The sequence below is a fragment of the Oncorhynchus kisutch genome, linkage group LG15 (assembly GCF_002021735.2).
Source record: "Oncorhynchus kisutch isolate 150728-3 linkage group LG15, Okis_V2, whole genome shotgun sequence".
NCBI classification, from domain to species: domain Eukaryota; kingdom Metazoa; phylum Chordata; class Actinopteri; order Salmoniformes; family Salmonidae; genus Oncorhynchus; species Oncorhynchus kisutch.
Window position 1 is genome coordinate 19130521 of NC_034188.2, and position 14575 is coordinate 19145095.

General features: G+C 43.5%; 2 protein-coding genes across 9 annotated transcripts in view; one reads left to right on the forward strand and one right to left on the reverse strand.

Annotated features, from left to right (window-relative positions):
- Positions 1-108: 108 nt before the first annotated feature.
- pdgfrl (platelet-derived growth factor receptor-like) lies at positions 109-9002 on the forward strand. Its single transcript, XM_020502085.2, has 6 exons — positions 109-414; positions 1940-2219; positions 2449-2600; positions 2767-3060; positions 4040-4176; positions 8117-9002. Exons 1-6 carry the CDS (start codon positions 357-359, stop codon positions 8303-8305), a joined length of 1110 nt encoding a protein of 369 aa, XP_020357674.1. The 5' UTR covers positions 109-356; the 3' UTR covers positions 8306-9002.
- A 648-nt stretch (positions 9003-9650) lies between these two features.
- The window catches only part of mtus1a (microtubule associated tumor suppressor 1a), a 56028-nt gene continuing 51103 nt past the window's right edge, over positions 9651-14575 (reverse strand). For 6 of the 8 annotated variants that reach the window (XM_031789805.1, XM_031789803.1, XM_031789800.1 and 3 more), the window contains 3 exons: positions 11990-12106; positions 11773-11870; positions 9651-11640 (listed from right to left, as the gene is read on the reverse strand). In XM_031789805.1, coding sequence (XP_031645665.1) covers positions 11376-11640; positions 11773-11870; positions 11990-12106 — 480 coding nt within the window. In that variant the 3' untranslated portion in view covers positions 9651-11375. The remainder of the gene's footprint in view (positions 11641-11772; positions 11871-11989; positions 12107-14575) is intronic. The other 2 variants (XM_031789804.1, XM_031789807.1) reach the window with 1 other exon arrangement.

Genomic DNA, 14575 nt, shown 5'->3' on the forward strand with positions numbered 1-14575 from the left:
TCTGGACATCCAGATGTATCTGTGGTTCTCTCAATAAAACCCAAATAGGGTTGTGTGTTCCTCATTAAATCGCCTTTATAAACTGTAAATACGTGTTCGCCCCAGCCCACCAGAGGGCATCAGAGCATGCATTTTAACACAGGTAGAAAAAGCAAGAGGTCGAGAGAGAGGAGAGAGAGAGATTCCCCTTTCTTCTCTTCTCCTTCATTCCACTGAGGAGGATGGATATATTCATCTAATCTAAACAGGGCTGCTGGAGCCAGCAGAGATCCAGGCAGTGTAGCACCCAGGTCTGACATCTCTCCTGCTGGGACCCTCTCACTCTGCTCCTCGAGTCCCATTCGCTTCTGCTCACCATGAAGCCCTGCTGGGTCCTTTTAACTCTGGCCATACTCTGGCTGGAGCTCCAAAATGGTGAGTAACTTTCTGATCCTCCGTGTCTCTCCTCCATGTCTTCTTTGTGTGTTTTCCTGAATACACTGCGGTTTCCGTTGATTCCGCCATAACTGTTTTGCTGTAATCGGAGAGCAGCCTTTGGGATTAGATAATCTCATACTTCTGAGTTGATGTTGCCGTTTAGTTAAACAGCGACGGGAGTGAGGGGGAAAGGCATAGTCTGAATATAACTTCCCTAATGGGTAAGAAAGTGATAGCAGTGATTTTAGGATTGGACACAATAGCAACATATTTTTACAGAATAGTTTCTGTGGTGTTTGGTCACTCTGGAAAAGGCCTGCACAAACAATACATATTTTGTAAATTTTATGAAGTACAGTGAGCTCCAAAAGTATTGGGACAGAGACACTTTTGTTTGTTTTGGCTCTGTACTCCAGCACTTTGAAATGATACGACTATGAGGTTAAAGTGCAGACGTTTTTTCATCAATATCGGGTGAACCGTTTAGAAATTACAGTACTTTTTGCGCACGCTATGGCTTTACAGCGCACGCTATGGCTTTACAGCGCACGCTAACCGCGCACGCTATGGCTTTACAGCGCACGCTATGGCTTTACAGCGCACGCTAACCGCGCACGCTATGGCTTTACAGCGCACGCTATGGCTTCATATCAAGCTTGTGACTAGAAATATGTTGTATGTATTTGCCTTTTTTTTTCGTTTTGTTTCAGATTATTTTGTGCCCAATAGAAATGAATGGTAAATAATGAGTTGTGTCATTTTGGAGTTACTTTTATTGTAAATAAGAATATGTTTCTAAACACTTCTACATTAATGTGGATGCTACCACAGATAATCCTGAATGAATCATGAATAATTGTGATACAGTCTGGATTTGACACCTCAAGCACTGAGGCTGCGCCACTCCGGAGCATGAGTGTTTATTCAGCATAACTGCTTTTCATTTTAGAGATCTCTGCTTTCCAAATGTCCAATACAGAACAAATTAAACAAACAATGAGCTGAAATATCATAAAAAGTCAGAACTATTATGCTGTTGACAAATCTGTTCCCCTAAATATACCTGTAATATGTTTTGTCTGGAACATACCCCATATCCCATTAATTAAACTAACTCAAATAACAGAATCACATATCCATAATTTATACAAAACTATTTATCACACCAAATAGAATATACTGCAGACAGATGGAAGTTGTTGAGGTTTGGACATGTGGCAGCAAGGAAAACCCCTGTGTTTCCTGTTCTGCGGTTGTTACAGCCGTGTGTTATATTATTGAGTAGCTTTTCTAGATGGGAACACTGCACTGTTCCTTACTACTCTGACTGTCTCTTTTGCTGCGTTCAGATGCTAGTCAAAAATAGGAAACATAAACATGTCAGACTTGCTAACTTGTAGCATCTGTGTCTGTCTCTGTGGAGGTGTGTCATTCCACAGTGGGTCTCTGACACGGATGTGGAGGCCTGCTGGGGTGGGTCACTGTTAATACTGTTCTAACCTCCCTCCCTCTGTTGGTTTAGGTGCCTGCCAGCAGGTCAATCGTAGGAAGGAGGCGGGAGAGAACCGCATCAGGCCTGGAGGAAAGCGGGCCAAGGTTCGCTACCCCAAACTGAAGGAGAAGGAGGCAGGAGGAAGAGGGCAGTCCATCCTGACCCAGGTCCTGGATAAGGGCCGTTTCCTGAGGCTGGGAGAGAGCGTGAGCCTCAGCCCTGGTAACAACATAGAGCTGCGTTGTAAAGGCAGTAACATTGGCTGGTCCTACCCTATATACCTGGACACCTACAATGATTCCCGACTCAGGTGACCTGAAGGTTGCGTCCCAAACCTGATTCCATATTTAGTGCAGTAATTTTGACCAGGGCCCATAGGGCTTTGTAGTGCACTATATAAGGAATAGGGTGCTATTTGGGATGAATCCATTGATTAACAGATGACTTGTTCTGTCTCATCACCATGCCTCCAGCTGATAGTAACCTAACAATGATTAATAATGTTAATGTCCCCCATCTGATTCACTCCCACCATACAGCATCAAGAAGAGTGACAAGTACAGCCAGTTTATCCTGACGTCTCCCTCTGCTGCCGACACAGGGATGTACAGCTGCTGGGTCACACTGTGTGACGGATCGGAGTGTCTCAAAGACCCTGACCGCACCTCCAGGACTTATATCTACTTCCCAGGTGAGCAGGGTGCCTTTACTACTGTAAATCCTATTTATACTTCATCAACCTAACACTAAGCATGTTATTTAAATCGCCTCCATTCAGACTAATCCCCTCGTATTGTATATTCAAATTCTTTACTTCAAATCATCTCTACCCTCGTCCCCCCTTCCCCTCCAATCAGACAAGGATGATCTCTTCGTCCCCTCCACCATCCACTTTGAGATTGTCTACCTGCGTCCGGACAGGACTGCTGTTATCCCATGTCGTGTGACCAGTCCGCTGGCCAAGGTGTCCCTGCACAGAGAGGTCCCCCCAGAAGAGATGGAAGTGGACGGGACACTGGTCTCCTACGACCCAACCAAGGGCTTCATCCTCCAGAAGCCCAGTCCAGAGCACCAGGGAGTGTTTTACTGTAAGGCTGTGACCAAGGCCATCCCACAGATCTCCACAAAGTACCAGCTGCTTTACGTGGAGGGTAGGAACCTAGCAACCGTGCACCATCACACATAACAAAAACATTGGTTTTCAATATATCACAATATGGAACATTTGTTGTCAAATCACAATACTAGTGATCACATTAACATTAGTAAAAGTAAAGTAAAAAAAAATGCAAATCTATATTATAGCATCAGAGTCCCCATCTCTGTATCAAATCTGAATGACTTAAAGCAATAACTGACAGGCAAAGGCAATTAACTATTAACACAATAGTTGATTAGAAGTCTACCTTTATCTGAGACAATTTTACACAGTTATGAATCAGCTCTGCTGCTGTCTACTAGGGGCCCTGGTCAAAAGTAGTGCACTAAAGGGAAAAGGGGTGCCATTTGGGACGCATACTTGATCTGATGTGTGTCATCAGCTTCCAGGAATAGAGTGTATTTAGAGTGTGATATCAAAAGGCTGTTCCACTGTAGGGCTCGATGTTTAAGTGGACCTGTGCCTACTGCAGTGGAAACATTAACCCACTTTGGCTGCTTTAAGTGGGATGGATCAGTGGTGAATTTATGAAATGGAAACTGTGTGGTTCAGGGTCGAGTTTTTAAAAAGTTATCTGATCGGATTTTGCAATCAGATAGGATTAAATCCATAGAAATAGAATGAACCACATTCAAGACAATGATACAGCAGTTCTATTCATTATATTTCTATGGATTTAATCCTATCCGATCGCTGAAAAACTGGTGATATCAATCTCTCACTTCAGTTTTGACAGGAAGGCGGAGAGAACAGTATTAAGGTTTAGGTGGAGGTCGACCAAGAAAGTATGTTTCCAATCCAATCCTTGCTGTCCACTAGAAATGTATTCCATCTTAAAACAGTCAGTGACAGCTATAACCACGTAGCCATCTGGACAGCACCTGGTCAATAAAATTGTTTGTCCCATACAGATCCTATAACAAATGTCCTATTTAATTATGTGGTTTGTCCTTCCTTAACTCTGTTGGCAGTGCCCAGTGGCCCACCATACGTTACCATTGAAGCGTCCCTTTCCTCTGCGAGGGGAGGAGACAACATCAACATCACCTGTACTGTCCTGGGAGAGCCAGAGATGGACGTCACCTTCACATGGACCTATCCTGGCCAGGTAAACTGGATGTCACTGTTTCTCAGAGATGCTTGATCTAGATGTTTCATCTCTTCAGCTTGTGAGACGTAGCCTGACAAAGGGAAATCTGCAGTTGCTACATCCATTTTTGGACTTAAATTGATATGTATCCATTGAAGAATGTAACTTATGACACATATGCTTAGTTCAACTGTCGTACCCCTTCAGAACCCAAAGTATAGGGTTGTTTTATTCCAATGTTTGCAAACAAAGTAAATGTAAACAAATACTATATAGCCTCAAAATATTGTTAAAACCAGGGACGCAACTTTTAATGGGGACGGGGGGACATGCCCCCACATTCTGAAATTGCATTTTTGTCCCCCCCAGTTTTATAATTGGAATGTGATACAAAACAAGGAAATGGTGTGCTTAGGACTATGCGGATGCCTCCGAATGGTCGGGTAGGCTGTTTGGAGTGTTTATTCGACTGGATATATACACTGCTCAAAAAAATTAAGGGAACACTTAAACAACACAATTTAACTCCAAGTCAATCACACTTCTGTGAAATCAAACTGTCCACTTAGGAAGCAACACTGATTGACAATACATTTCAGGTGGAAATTTTAGGCAATTAGCAAGACACCCCCAATAAAGCAGTGGTTCTGCAGGTGGTGACCACAGACCACTTCTCAGTTCCTATGCTTCCTGGCTGGTGTTTTGGTCACTTTTGAATGCTGGCGGTGCTTTCACTCTAGTGGTAGCATGAGACGGAGTCTACAACCCACACAAGTGGCTCAGGTAGTGCAGCTCATCCAGGATGGCACATCAATGCGAGCTGTGGCAAGAAGGTTTGCTGTGTCTGTCAGCGTAGTGTCCAGAGCATGGAGGCGCTACCAAGAGACAGGCCAGTCCATCAGGAGACGTGGAGGAGGCCGTAGGAGGGCAACAACCCAGCAGCAGGACCGCTACCTCTGCCTTTTTGTAAGGAGGAGCACTGCCAGAGCCCTGCAAAATGACCTCCAGCAGGCCACAAATGTGCACGTGTCTGCTCAAACGGTCAGAAACAGACTCCATGAGGGTGGTATGAGGGCCCGACGTCCACAGGTGGGCCCTCATACAGCCCAACACCGTGCAGGACGTTTGGCATTTGCCAGAGAACACCAAGATTGGCAAATTCGCCACTGGCGCCCTGTGCTCTTCACAGATGAAAGCAGGTTCACACTGAGCACGTGACAGACGTGACAGAGTCTGGAGATGCCTTGGAGAACGTTCTGCTGCCTGCAACATCCTCCAGCATGACTGGTTTGGCGGTGGGTCAGTCATGTTTTGGGGTGGCATTTCTTTGGGGGGCCGCACAGACCTCCATGTGCTCACCAGAGGTAGCCTGACTGCCATTAGGTACCGAGATGAAATCCTCAGACCCCTTGTGAGACCATATGTTGGTGCAGTTGGCCCTGGGTTCCTCCTAATGCAAGACAATGCTAGTCCTCATGTGGCTGGAGTGTGTCAGCAGTTCCTGCAAGAGGAAGGCATTGATGCTATGGACTGGCCCGCCCGTTCCCCAGACCTGAATCCAATTGAGCACATCTGGGACATTATGTCTCGCTCCATCCACCAACACCACGTTGCACCACAGACTGTCCAGGAGTTGGCGGATGCTTTAGTCCAGGTCTGGGAGGGGATCCCTCAGGAGACCATCCGCCACCTCATCAGGAGCATGCCCAGGCATTGTAGGGAGGTCATACAGGCACGTGGAGGCCACACACACTACTGAGCCTCATTTTGACTTATTTTAAGGACATTACATCAAAGTTGGATCAGTCTGTAGTGTGGTTTTCAACTTTAATTTTGAGTGTGACTCCAAATCCAGACCTCCATTGGTTGATAAATTTGATTTCCATTGATAATTTATGCATGATTTTTGTTGTCAGCACATTCAACTATGTAAAGAAAAAATTATTTAATAAGAATATTTAATTCATTCAGATCTGTTATGTGTTATTTTAGTGTTCCCTTTATTTTTTTGAGCAGTGTATATATGCACACAGTGCATACAGAAAATATTCAGAACCCTTGACTTTTTCCACCTTTTGTTACGTTTCAACCACATTATATAATTGATTAAATAGTTTATTTCCCTCATCAATCTACACACAATACCTTATGACAAAGCAAAAACTGCTTTTTCGAAATGTTTGCAAGTTTATAAAAAATAAATAAATGAAATATCACATTTACTTAAGTATTCAGACCCTTTACTCAGTATTTTGTTGAAGCACCTTTCGCAGCAATTACAGCCTCGAGTCTTCTTGGGTGTGATGCTGCAAGTTTGGCACACCTGTTTTTGGGAAGTTTCTCTCATTCCTCTCTGCAGATCCTCTCAAGCTCTGTCAGGTTGGATGGGGAGCGTCGCTGCACAGCTATTTTCAGGTCTCTCCAGAGATGTTTGATTGGGTTCAAGGCTGGCTCTGGCTGGGCCACAAGGGCATTCAGGGACTTGTCCCGAAGCCACTACTACATTGTCTTGGCTGTGTGCTTAGGGTCATTGTCCTGTTGGAAGGTCAGCCTTCGCCTCAGTCTGAGGTCCTGAGCACTCTGGAGCAGGCTTTCATTAAGGAGCTCTCTGTACTTTGCTCCATTCATCTTTTCCTTGATCCTGACTAGTCTCCCAGTCCACACTGCTGAAAAACATCCCCATAGCATGATGCTTCCACCACCATGCTTCACCATAGTGATGGTGTCAGGTTTCCTCCAGATGTGACACTTGGCATTCAGGCAAAGAGTTCAATCTTGGTTTCATCAGACCAAAGAATCTTGTTTCTCATTGTCTGAGTCCTTTAGGTGACTTTTGGCAAACTCCAAGCGGGCTGTCATGTGCCTTTTACTGAGGAGTGGCTTCCTTGTGGCCACTCTACTATAAAGGCCTGATTGTTGGAGTGCTGCAGAGATGGTTGTCCTTCCGGAAGTTCTCCCATCCACAGAGGAACTCTGGAGTTCTGTCAGAGTGACCATCAGGTTCTTGGTCACCTCCCTGACCAAGGCCCTTCTCCCCCGATTGCTCAGTTTGGCCGCGCGGCCAGCTCTAGGAAGAGTCTTGGTGGTTCCAAACTTCTTCCATTTAAGAATGTTGGCGGCCACTGTGTTCTTGGGGACCTTCAATGCTGTAGACATTTTTTGATACCCTTTCCCAAATCTGTGCCTCGACTCAATCCTGTCTCGGAGCTCTACAGCCAATTCCTTCAACCTTATGGCTTGGTTTGGTTCTGACATGCACTGTCAACTGTGGGACCTTATATAGACAGGTGTGTGCCTTTCTACAACTTCAATCAAGTTGTAGAAACATCTCAAGAATGATCGATGGAAACAGGATGCACCTAAGATTAATTTTGAGTCTCATGGCAAAGGATATGAATAGTTGTGTAAATAAGGTATCACTGTTTTTATTTTTAATACATTTGCAAAAATTTGTAAAAACCTGTTTCCCCTTTGTCATTACGGGGTATTGTGTGTAGGTTGAGGACATTTTTATTTATTTAATCCATTCTAGAATAAGGCTGTAAAGTAACAAAATGTGGAAAAAGTCCAGGGGTCTGAATATTTTCCAAATGCACTTGGTATTTATGTTGTCCCACACCACTTCTATTAGCAAAGTTGCGCCCCTGGTTAAAAGTATCATTTTGATATCATGGATGGTCATAGCTCGGTCTATACATTTGAGTGGTTACATTTTTACAGTCTCATCCCTAAGCTTTTTAGAGACGGGTGGGGGGTCCACTTTGTTATTGTTTCAACAGCAGATGGCTGCTTTAATTGTGACTTTCTAGTTAAAGGAACATTTTTAAAAAAACATACAAATCGTTCCACACTCCACATTTCACCCTCCCTTGTTACCGTTCTCCTGGAAAATGGCTCAAATCAAGCTCCTTTGGGAGCTATAGTATGAGCTAGTCCTCTCTTTCTGTGCTCTGTTCAGAACCTCCGTCCTGTTAGTGTGCGTGATTCGTGGAGGCTGATCAACAGAGGAATGGGACACACCACCCGCATCTCCCAGAGCGTCATAGCCGTTGATGACCTGGAGACCATCGACTTTGGAAGATACATATGCAGAGCCAAGAACAAGCGTGGGGAGACCGCTGTGGCCACCAGTGTCCACTCTAACTAGCCACAAATAACACTTATAACCTGTATAGGAAACGTTTCACATTAGGCCTCTTGCAGCTTGTGTAGATTTCAACTATATGTTTGCCACTTTGCTGAGGTTGATTGACCAATAAGGCTAGCACAGGAAGTATACTAGTTGAGCTAGTATACTCAAAACCAGTGTCAGTTTGACTAGCTGTTATCCAGTAAGAATCTGTGTAAATATCCATTTAGAAATATTAATGTATCCAGCTTATGTAGATGCACATTTACTCAATGTCTCGGAGGACATTAAAGATATCTTCATACATTTACCTCCTCTGATGTATGTATGGTGAAGCTCTTCCTGGGCACATATTTCCCTTCTGTGGGGAAAGACATTTTACAATGAAACAATATTGGATGCTTTGTTGGGGGATTTGATAAGTCTAAAAGGAAAACCGTAATGTGAGAGAAGCCTCTGCTCCCTCTCTCTGGTGTGAAGGGGAAGGAATAGAAACCGTGTGCCCTGCCTCAGTCCTAATGGACTCCGTATGTGGAATGTGAATTGCAGGCCCAGATCTTATTTTAGTCCAGTATAACACACGTACTGCATTTCCACCTCTCTCTCTCAACAGAAACGCACTAGGCTGTTGCGGTCTCTTAGAATGAGCTATACTGAACATTTAAAGTGTTGGTTTCATGAGCTGAAATAAAAGATCCCAGAAATGTTCCATACACACAATCTTATTTTGCTCAAATTATGTGCACAAATTTGTTTGCATTTCTCCTTTGCCAAGATAATCCATCCACCTGACAGGTGTGGTTTATCAAGAAGCTGATTAAACAGCATGTTCATTACACAGGTGCACCTTGTGCTGGGGACAAAAGGCCACTTGTCACACAACACAATACCACAGATGTCTCAAGTTTTGACGGAGTGTGCAGGAACCGCCACCCGAGCTGTTGCCAGAGAATGTCATGTTAATTTCTCTACCATAAGCCACTTACAACAGCATTTTAATTTGGTAGCATGTCCAACCAGCCCTGGACCTCCACATCCAGTTTCTTCACCTGTGGGATCGTCTGAGACCAGCCACCCAGACAGCTGATGAAACTGAGGAGTATGTCTGCAATAAAGCCTTTTTAGCTCATTCTGATTGGCTGGTCCTGGCTGCCCAGTGGGTGGGCCTGTGCCTTCCCAGGCCCACCGATTTGAAATCCATAGATTAGGGCCGAATGAATTGTAACGCAGTAAAATCATTGAAACTGTTGCATGTTGCGTTAACATTTTTGTTCAGTATACAGAGCTAAGCAGTGTTGAGGTAATTGTACACAAAATCTAGTTTCATCTACCAACCAAGAAAGAAACAATACATCACCATAAATATATATCTGCTTTAGATTTCATAATAGGACTTTATTAATTGCATATATTAAACAGTTTTTTCAACACCAGTAATCTCCACATCCAAACAGGTACTAATTTGTGACATATCCAAAACACGTCCATCACGCTTAGCTTCTTGCATTTGAACCTTAGTGACATCTTTGTAAAGACCCCCCATTTTAAAGTTGTAGTAGGAGGATTGGATGAGGGAGGGGTGCTAGATAACAGGTCATCAAACATGCAAACATTTATTTGAATTGGTCCCATGGTCAAACAAACCAACGAACATTAAAAACACAGCTTTGAGTCATCAGGAAACCTAACTGAACAGTTAGAGGTCTATATAACCTGTAGAACTGAACAGTTAGAGGTCTATATAACCTGTAGAACTGAACAGTTAGAGGTCTATATAACCTGTAGAACTGAACAGATAGAGGTCTATATAACCTGTAGAACTGAACAGTTAGAGGTCTATATAACCTGTAGAACTGAACAGTTAGAGGTCTATATAACCTGTAGAACTGAACAGATAGAGGTCTATATAACCTGTAGAACTGAACAGTTAGAGGTCTATATAACCTGTAGAACTGAACAGATAGAGGTCTATATAACCTGTAGAACTGAACAGATAGAGGTCTATATAATCTGTAGAACTGAACAGTTAGAAGTCTATATAACCTGTAGAACTGAACAGATAGGTCTATATAACATGTAGAACTGAACAGTTAGAAGTCTATATAACCTGTAGAACTGAACAGTTAGAGGTCTATATAGCCGGTAGACAGGTAATAACAGGGGGAAAAAAGTACAGTTCGGAAGCGCAGGACGCCCATTAATTACCATGGAAACGCCATTAACCTTTTAAAAACACAGGAAATGATTGCTAATATCCAGTTTATGAAGACAATTGCATGTAGCATGTGGTGCATGCATCACTGAAAGCAAAGTTCCTGCAGTGAAAGCATTCATGAATGATCTATGAGGAGTGAACACAATGTTATTGAGTAGTATGTGTTGTACAAGGGTTTATGTTTACCTCATTTTCATCAATTAATATACAGATTACAGGATTCATGTTTGATTTCCAAATCAAAGGAGGAGATTCAATGTTATTTTTGGATTCCTAGCCGTGCTGATTCTCATAGCAATATTTATGACAGACAGGAGCAGAGCATATTCCCAGTCAGTCAACACACAGGTCTGCCTTTGGCCACCAGCACCACAGCACTCCTTCCCATAGCACTGGTGTGTGTCTTCAGAGGGAAAACCAGCAACACGCTTTTGCTGACCACGAGAAAGAGTAACAAAAATAGTGTCTCATTATATAGTCCTGAGATGTCCTATAATAACCCTAACCCTCTGATATCCTATAATAACCCTAACCCTCTGATGTCCTATAATAACCCTAACCCTATGGCTGATTTCCTATAATATCAGACAAGGCAGAAAGAACAAGAGGCGGTCTCACTCAGTAAGTGCTTCTGTGCAACAGTCTTTTCTCATAGAGTCATTGATCTGTAGTAAGTGTCAACAGAAAGTAGAGCCATTCAGGGATATTGTAGCCATCTCTGGATGACATGCGGCAATCCCGGTCAGCTAATATAGCTCTTAAGTACGGAGGGTTGACTCGGTCCAAACAGAAAGGAGCGAGAGAGGCTGATTCCTGGACCCAGTCCAATCAGAGGAGAGAAAGAGTCTGCTTCCTGGAAGCGGTGGGCTGCTGTTATCTGGGTGAGACTGGAGGGCTGGAGAAGACGGCAGAGCTGCGAGGTGATTGGATGGGGCTGGTGAAGACGGCAGAGCTGCGAGGTGATTGGAGGCCGAGGGAATGGTGGGAGGGGGAGGTGGGGGACAGCTTGTGGGGGCTGCTTGGGTCCCCATTGTGCAGCTTCCAGATGAGTTCCTCATTCTCCATAGACAGACGCTTGTTCACCTTTGATTCCTTGTGGAGAGACTCCTGCAGCACCGCCTGCTCTGTGGACAGTTGTCTGGAAAGCGGTGTCAAGACAGGAGTTAGAGAGCAAAAAACACCCGGATACATAGAAGCCCATAGACAACCATAGACAACCATTCCCCCTGACTTAAGACTACAGGAGTAAGAGAAGGAGCGGTTGTTTTACCTCGACAGAGCAGCATGTCTGTCCATGCGGGCTTTCAGATCCTCATTCTCCTGCTGGACTTTTTTAAGGCATTCGTCCAGCTTAACACTTTTCTCCGTCTACAAAAAATCCAAAACATAAAAAATGCAAGACTAAATCAAAAAAGCTTCGGTCTTAAAATGTATGTCTGAACTATATGTCATTAACAGTGAGTGGGTGTGGTATCTATGGTGCTCACCATTTTGGCCATCTGCATCAGTTTGTGGTCCTGTTGGTGCAGCTGTTTGTTCTTGATATCCAGCACTACCTTGAGGCTCTCCAGTTCCTGTTCCAGATACAGGGTGTGGGAGTCCTTCTGGAACAGCACAAAAAGAGGGTGAGTAACACTGTTCTGCATCAGTTTGTGGTTCTGTTCATGCAGCTGTTTGTTCTTGATATTCAGCACCACACTGAGGCTCTCCAGCCCCTGCTCCAAATACAGGGAGTCCTTCTGGAACAGGGTGGTCTGAATGAGTGTGATAATTCCAGATGAGGCTAACCTCTTCCCATAACTCATTCAACCCTAAATCCATGAACAAATCAACAGAGGGTAACATACCTAGGTGACAAAAACACCCCACTGTGTAAGCCCTAGCAACACATACATGCCACACACAGGGCTGTGGCGGTCATGACATTGACCGTTAATTAAAATAAACCTTGTTTAGCATCTCCAGGCCTCCCCTCGTACAAGTCGCATACATGCCACTGATGCACGCCTTTGGAACATCGACATTTAAAAAAGTCTAATAAAACTGTATACACCATCACAATACATCCATTATGTATTTTAGGCAGGTCTAAAGAAACATTATATCATTCAATTTTGTTTAACAAAACGTAAAGGATATTTTTCCCATTCTGGAGCAGGTGCGCAGGATTTGAGAAATCAATTGAATATACACCATCAAATGGTCAGGAACAGGGACAGGGTTAAAAAGTATCCCGTCATATAGCGACTGGAGACTGATTTCCAGTGTTCAGTTATTATGCAGGAAAGGCTACTACAGTTATTTCACTCCAAGCATCAATCACTGTTTAAGGAGCATGCAGCCTCACTGCGCGACAGGTGATATTCCACCCAAACTCTGTATGCCATGGGCTCTCCAACGCTGTTCCTGCAGCTACCCAGTGCTTCATTTTGTGAAACAAAGTTAAATCTGTTCAGGAAAATTAAATATTTTCAATAAACTGTTGACAGCCACTCTGCGCGCTGGAGTAAGGAATGAAGGAGAGAGAGAAAGAGATGGAAATGCACAGTGGTGAGATATTCTGTAGCTAAAGGTAATGTCAGCCTAATAATTATATACAAAGAAAAAGCTCTATTACTAAGCGAATAAAATATCAAATACAAATTCACTATAACTGTAGGCTAACTCTGTAAGTCGTCCTGCACAATCAATAAACCAACAGCATCGCCTAGGCCCATAAGTTCTCTCCCAGACTCATTAATAGAACGTTTGGAGAATAGCATAAGGTCCATCCAGTATGTATAATAATACAGTCCACACTCAAAGGCGATCACTAATTTGTAACCATTTTTGGAGCATAGGCTAGGCCAATTATATGTGCCAAAGACATCTTGAATCAGTTTAATGTTTTTCTGCTGTGTGTAATATGCAGTAGGCTATGTATTGTATATGGAACAAAAATAAACAACATGCAACAAAGTCAATTATTTTACTGAGTTACAGCTCATATAAGGAAATCAGTCAACTGAAATAAATTCATTAGGCCCTAATCTATGGATTTCACATGACTGGTCAAGGGCGCAGCCATGGGTGGGCCTGGGAGGGCATAGGCCCACCCCCTCGGGAGCTGACCCAGCCAATCAGAAAGCATTCCCCCCCCCCACAAAAGGGCTTTATTACAGAAAGAAATACTCCTCAGTTTCATCAGATGTCCAAGGTGGCTGGTCTCGGATGAGGGACCAGGGATGTAAGCACAGGGATGTAAGCACATTTGTGCACAAAATTCTAGAGAAATAAGCTTTTTGTGCTTATGGGACATTTCTGGGACCAACACTTTAAATGTTGCGTTTTTTTATTTGTTCAGTATATAAACGGCACAATCATTATTACATGTTTTTGCATATAAGTGTTTTAAATTAATCATCACCTTATAAAGTGCTGTCTATTTCGTTGTATTAGGCTTTGAAACAACATCCACAACAACCATGTTTTACACTCAGTTTAACCTGTTGTTGAACTTCTTTCTTCAAATTGATCAATCACAGTGAGGTGAGTTTTAAAAGCACGAAACTGTTTGGATACGTGTTTGATGTGATTTTCAATTGTATTTGCGTTGATGTCATAGTAGTTAGAGGGACAATAGAGCCCTGAGTACCAGGCCAATAGCAACGTGATGATCGTTAGCGAGTTGGGTACTACTAATGCATGTCCAGACTGCATAAGAGGAGATTACCATGACTCGGTCATGACTGCCGGTGTGGCGGTAATACTTTCACCACAACAGCCTTATTCAAACATAGTCAATGCCTTCAATCACATAGCAGGTGAGAATTAAAGTCATTCTAGGTTGTAAAACTATACACCGTGTGGTGTTTTAACTATACAGCATGACTCCCACAGCCCCAAGCAGGCAGTGGACCACTGGGTTGGTGCTAACAGTTATTGTCAGACTATTTCTAGTCTATCAGTGTGGCTGGAAGGGTAGTGCAGAGGTCTTTATCTCAATCCCCTCATGTGCATTGTTAGAATGCTGAGAAGAAAAAGGTCACCCACTCAATACTGATTATGACCGACAGCAGACTAACTTTAACAAC

What these genes read in the sequence shown, in the direction of transcription:
- pdgfrl (XM_020502085.2), top strand. Translation starts at nt 357, where the DNA reads ATGAAGCCCTGCTGGGTCCTTTTAACTCTGGCCATACTCTGGCTGGAG. An exon ending in CCAGCTGCTTTACGTGGAGG is followed by an intron (nt 3,061 to 4,039) that starts GTAGGAACCTAG and finishes CTCTGTTGGCAG; the next exon opens with TGCCCAGTGGCCCACCATAC. An exon ending in CATGGACCTATCCTGGCCAG is followed by an intron (nt 4,177 to 8,116) that starts GTAAACTGGATG and finishes TGCTCTGTTCAG; the next exon opens with AACCTCCGTCCTGTTAGTGT.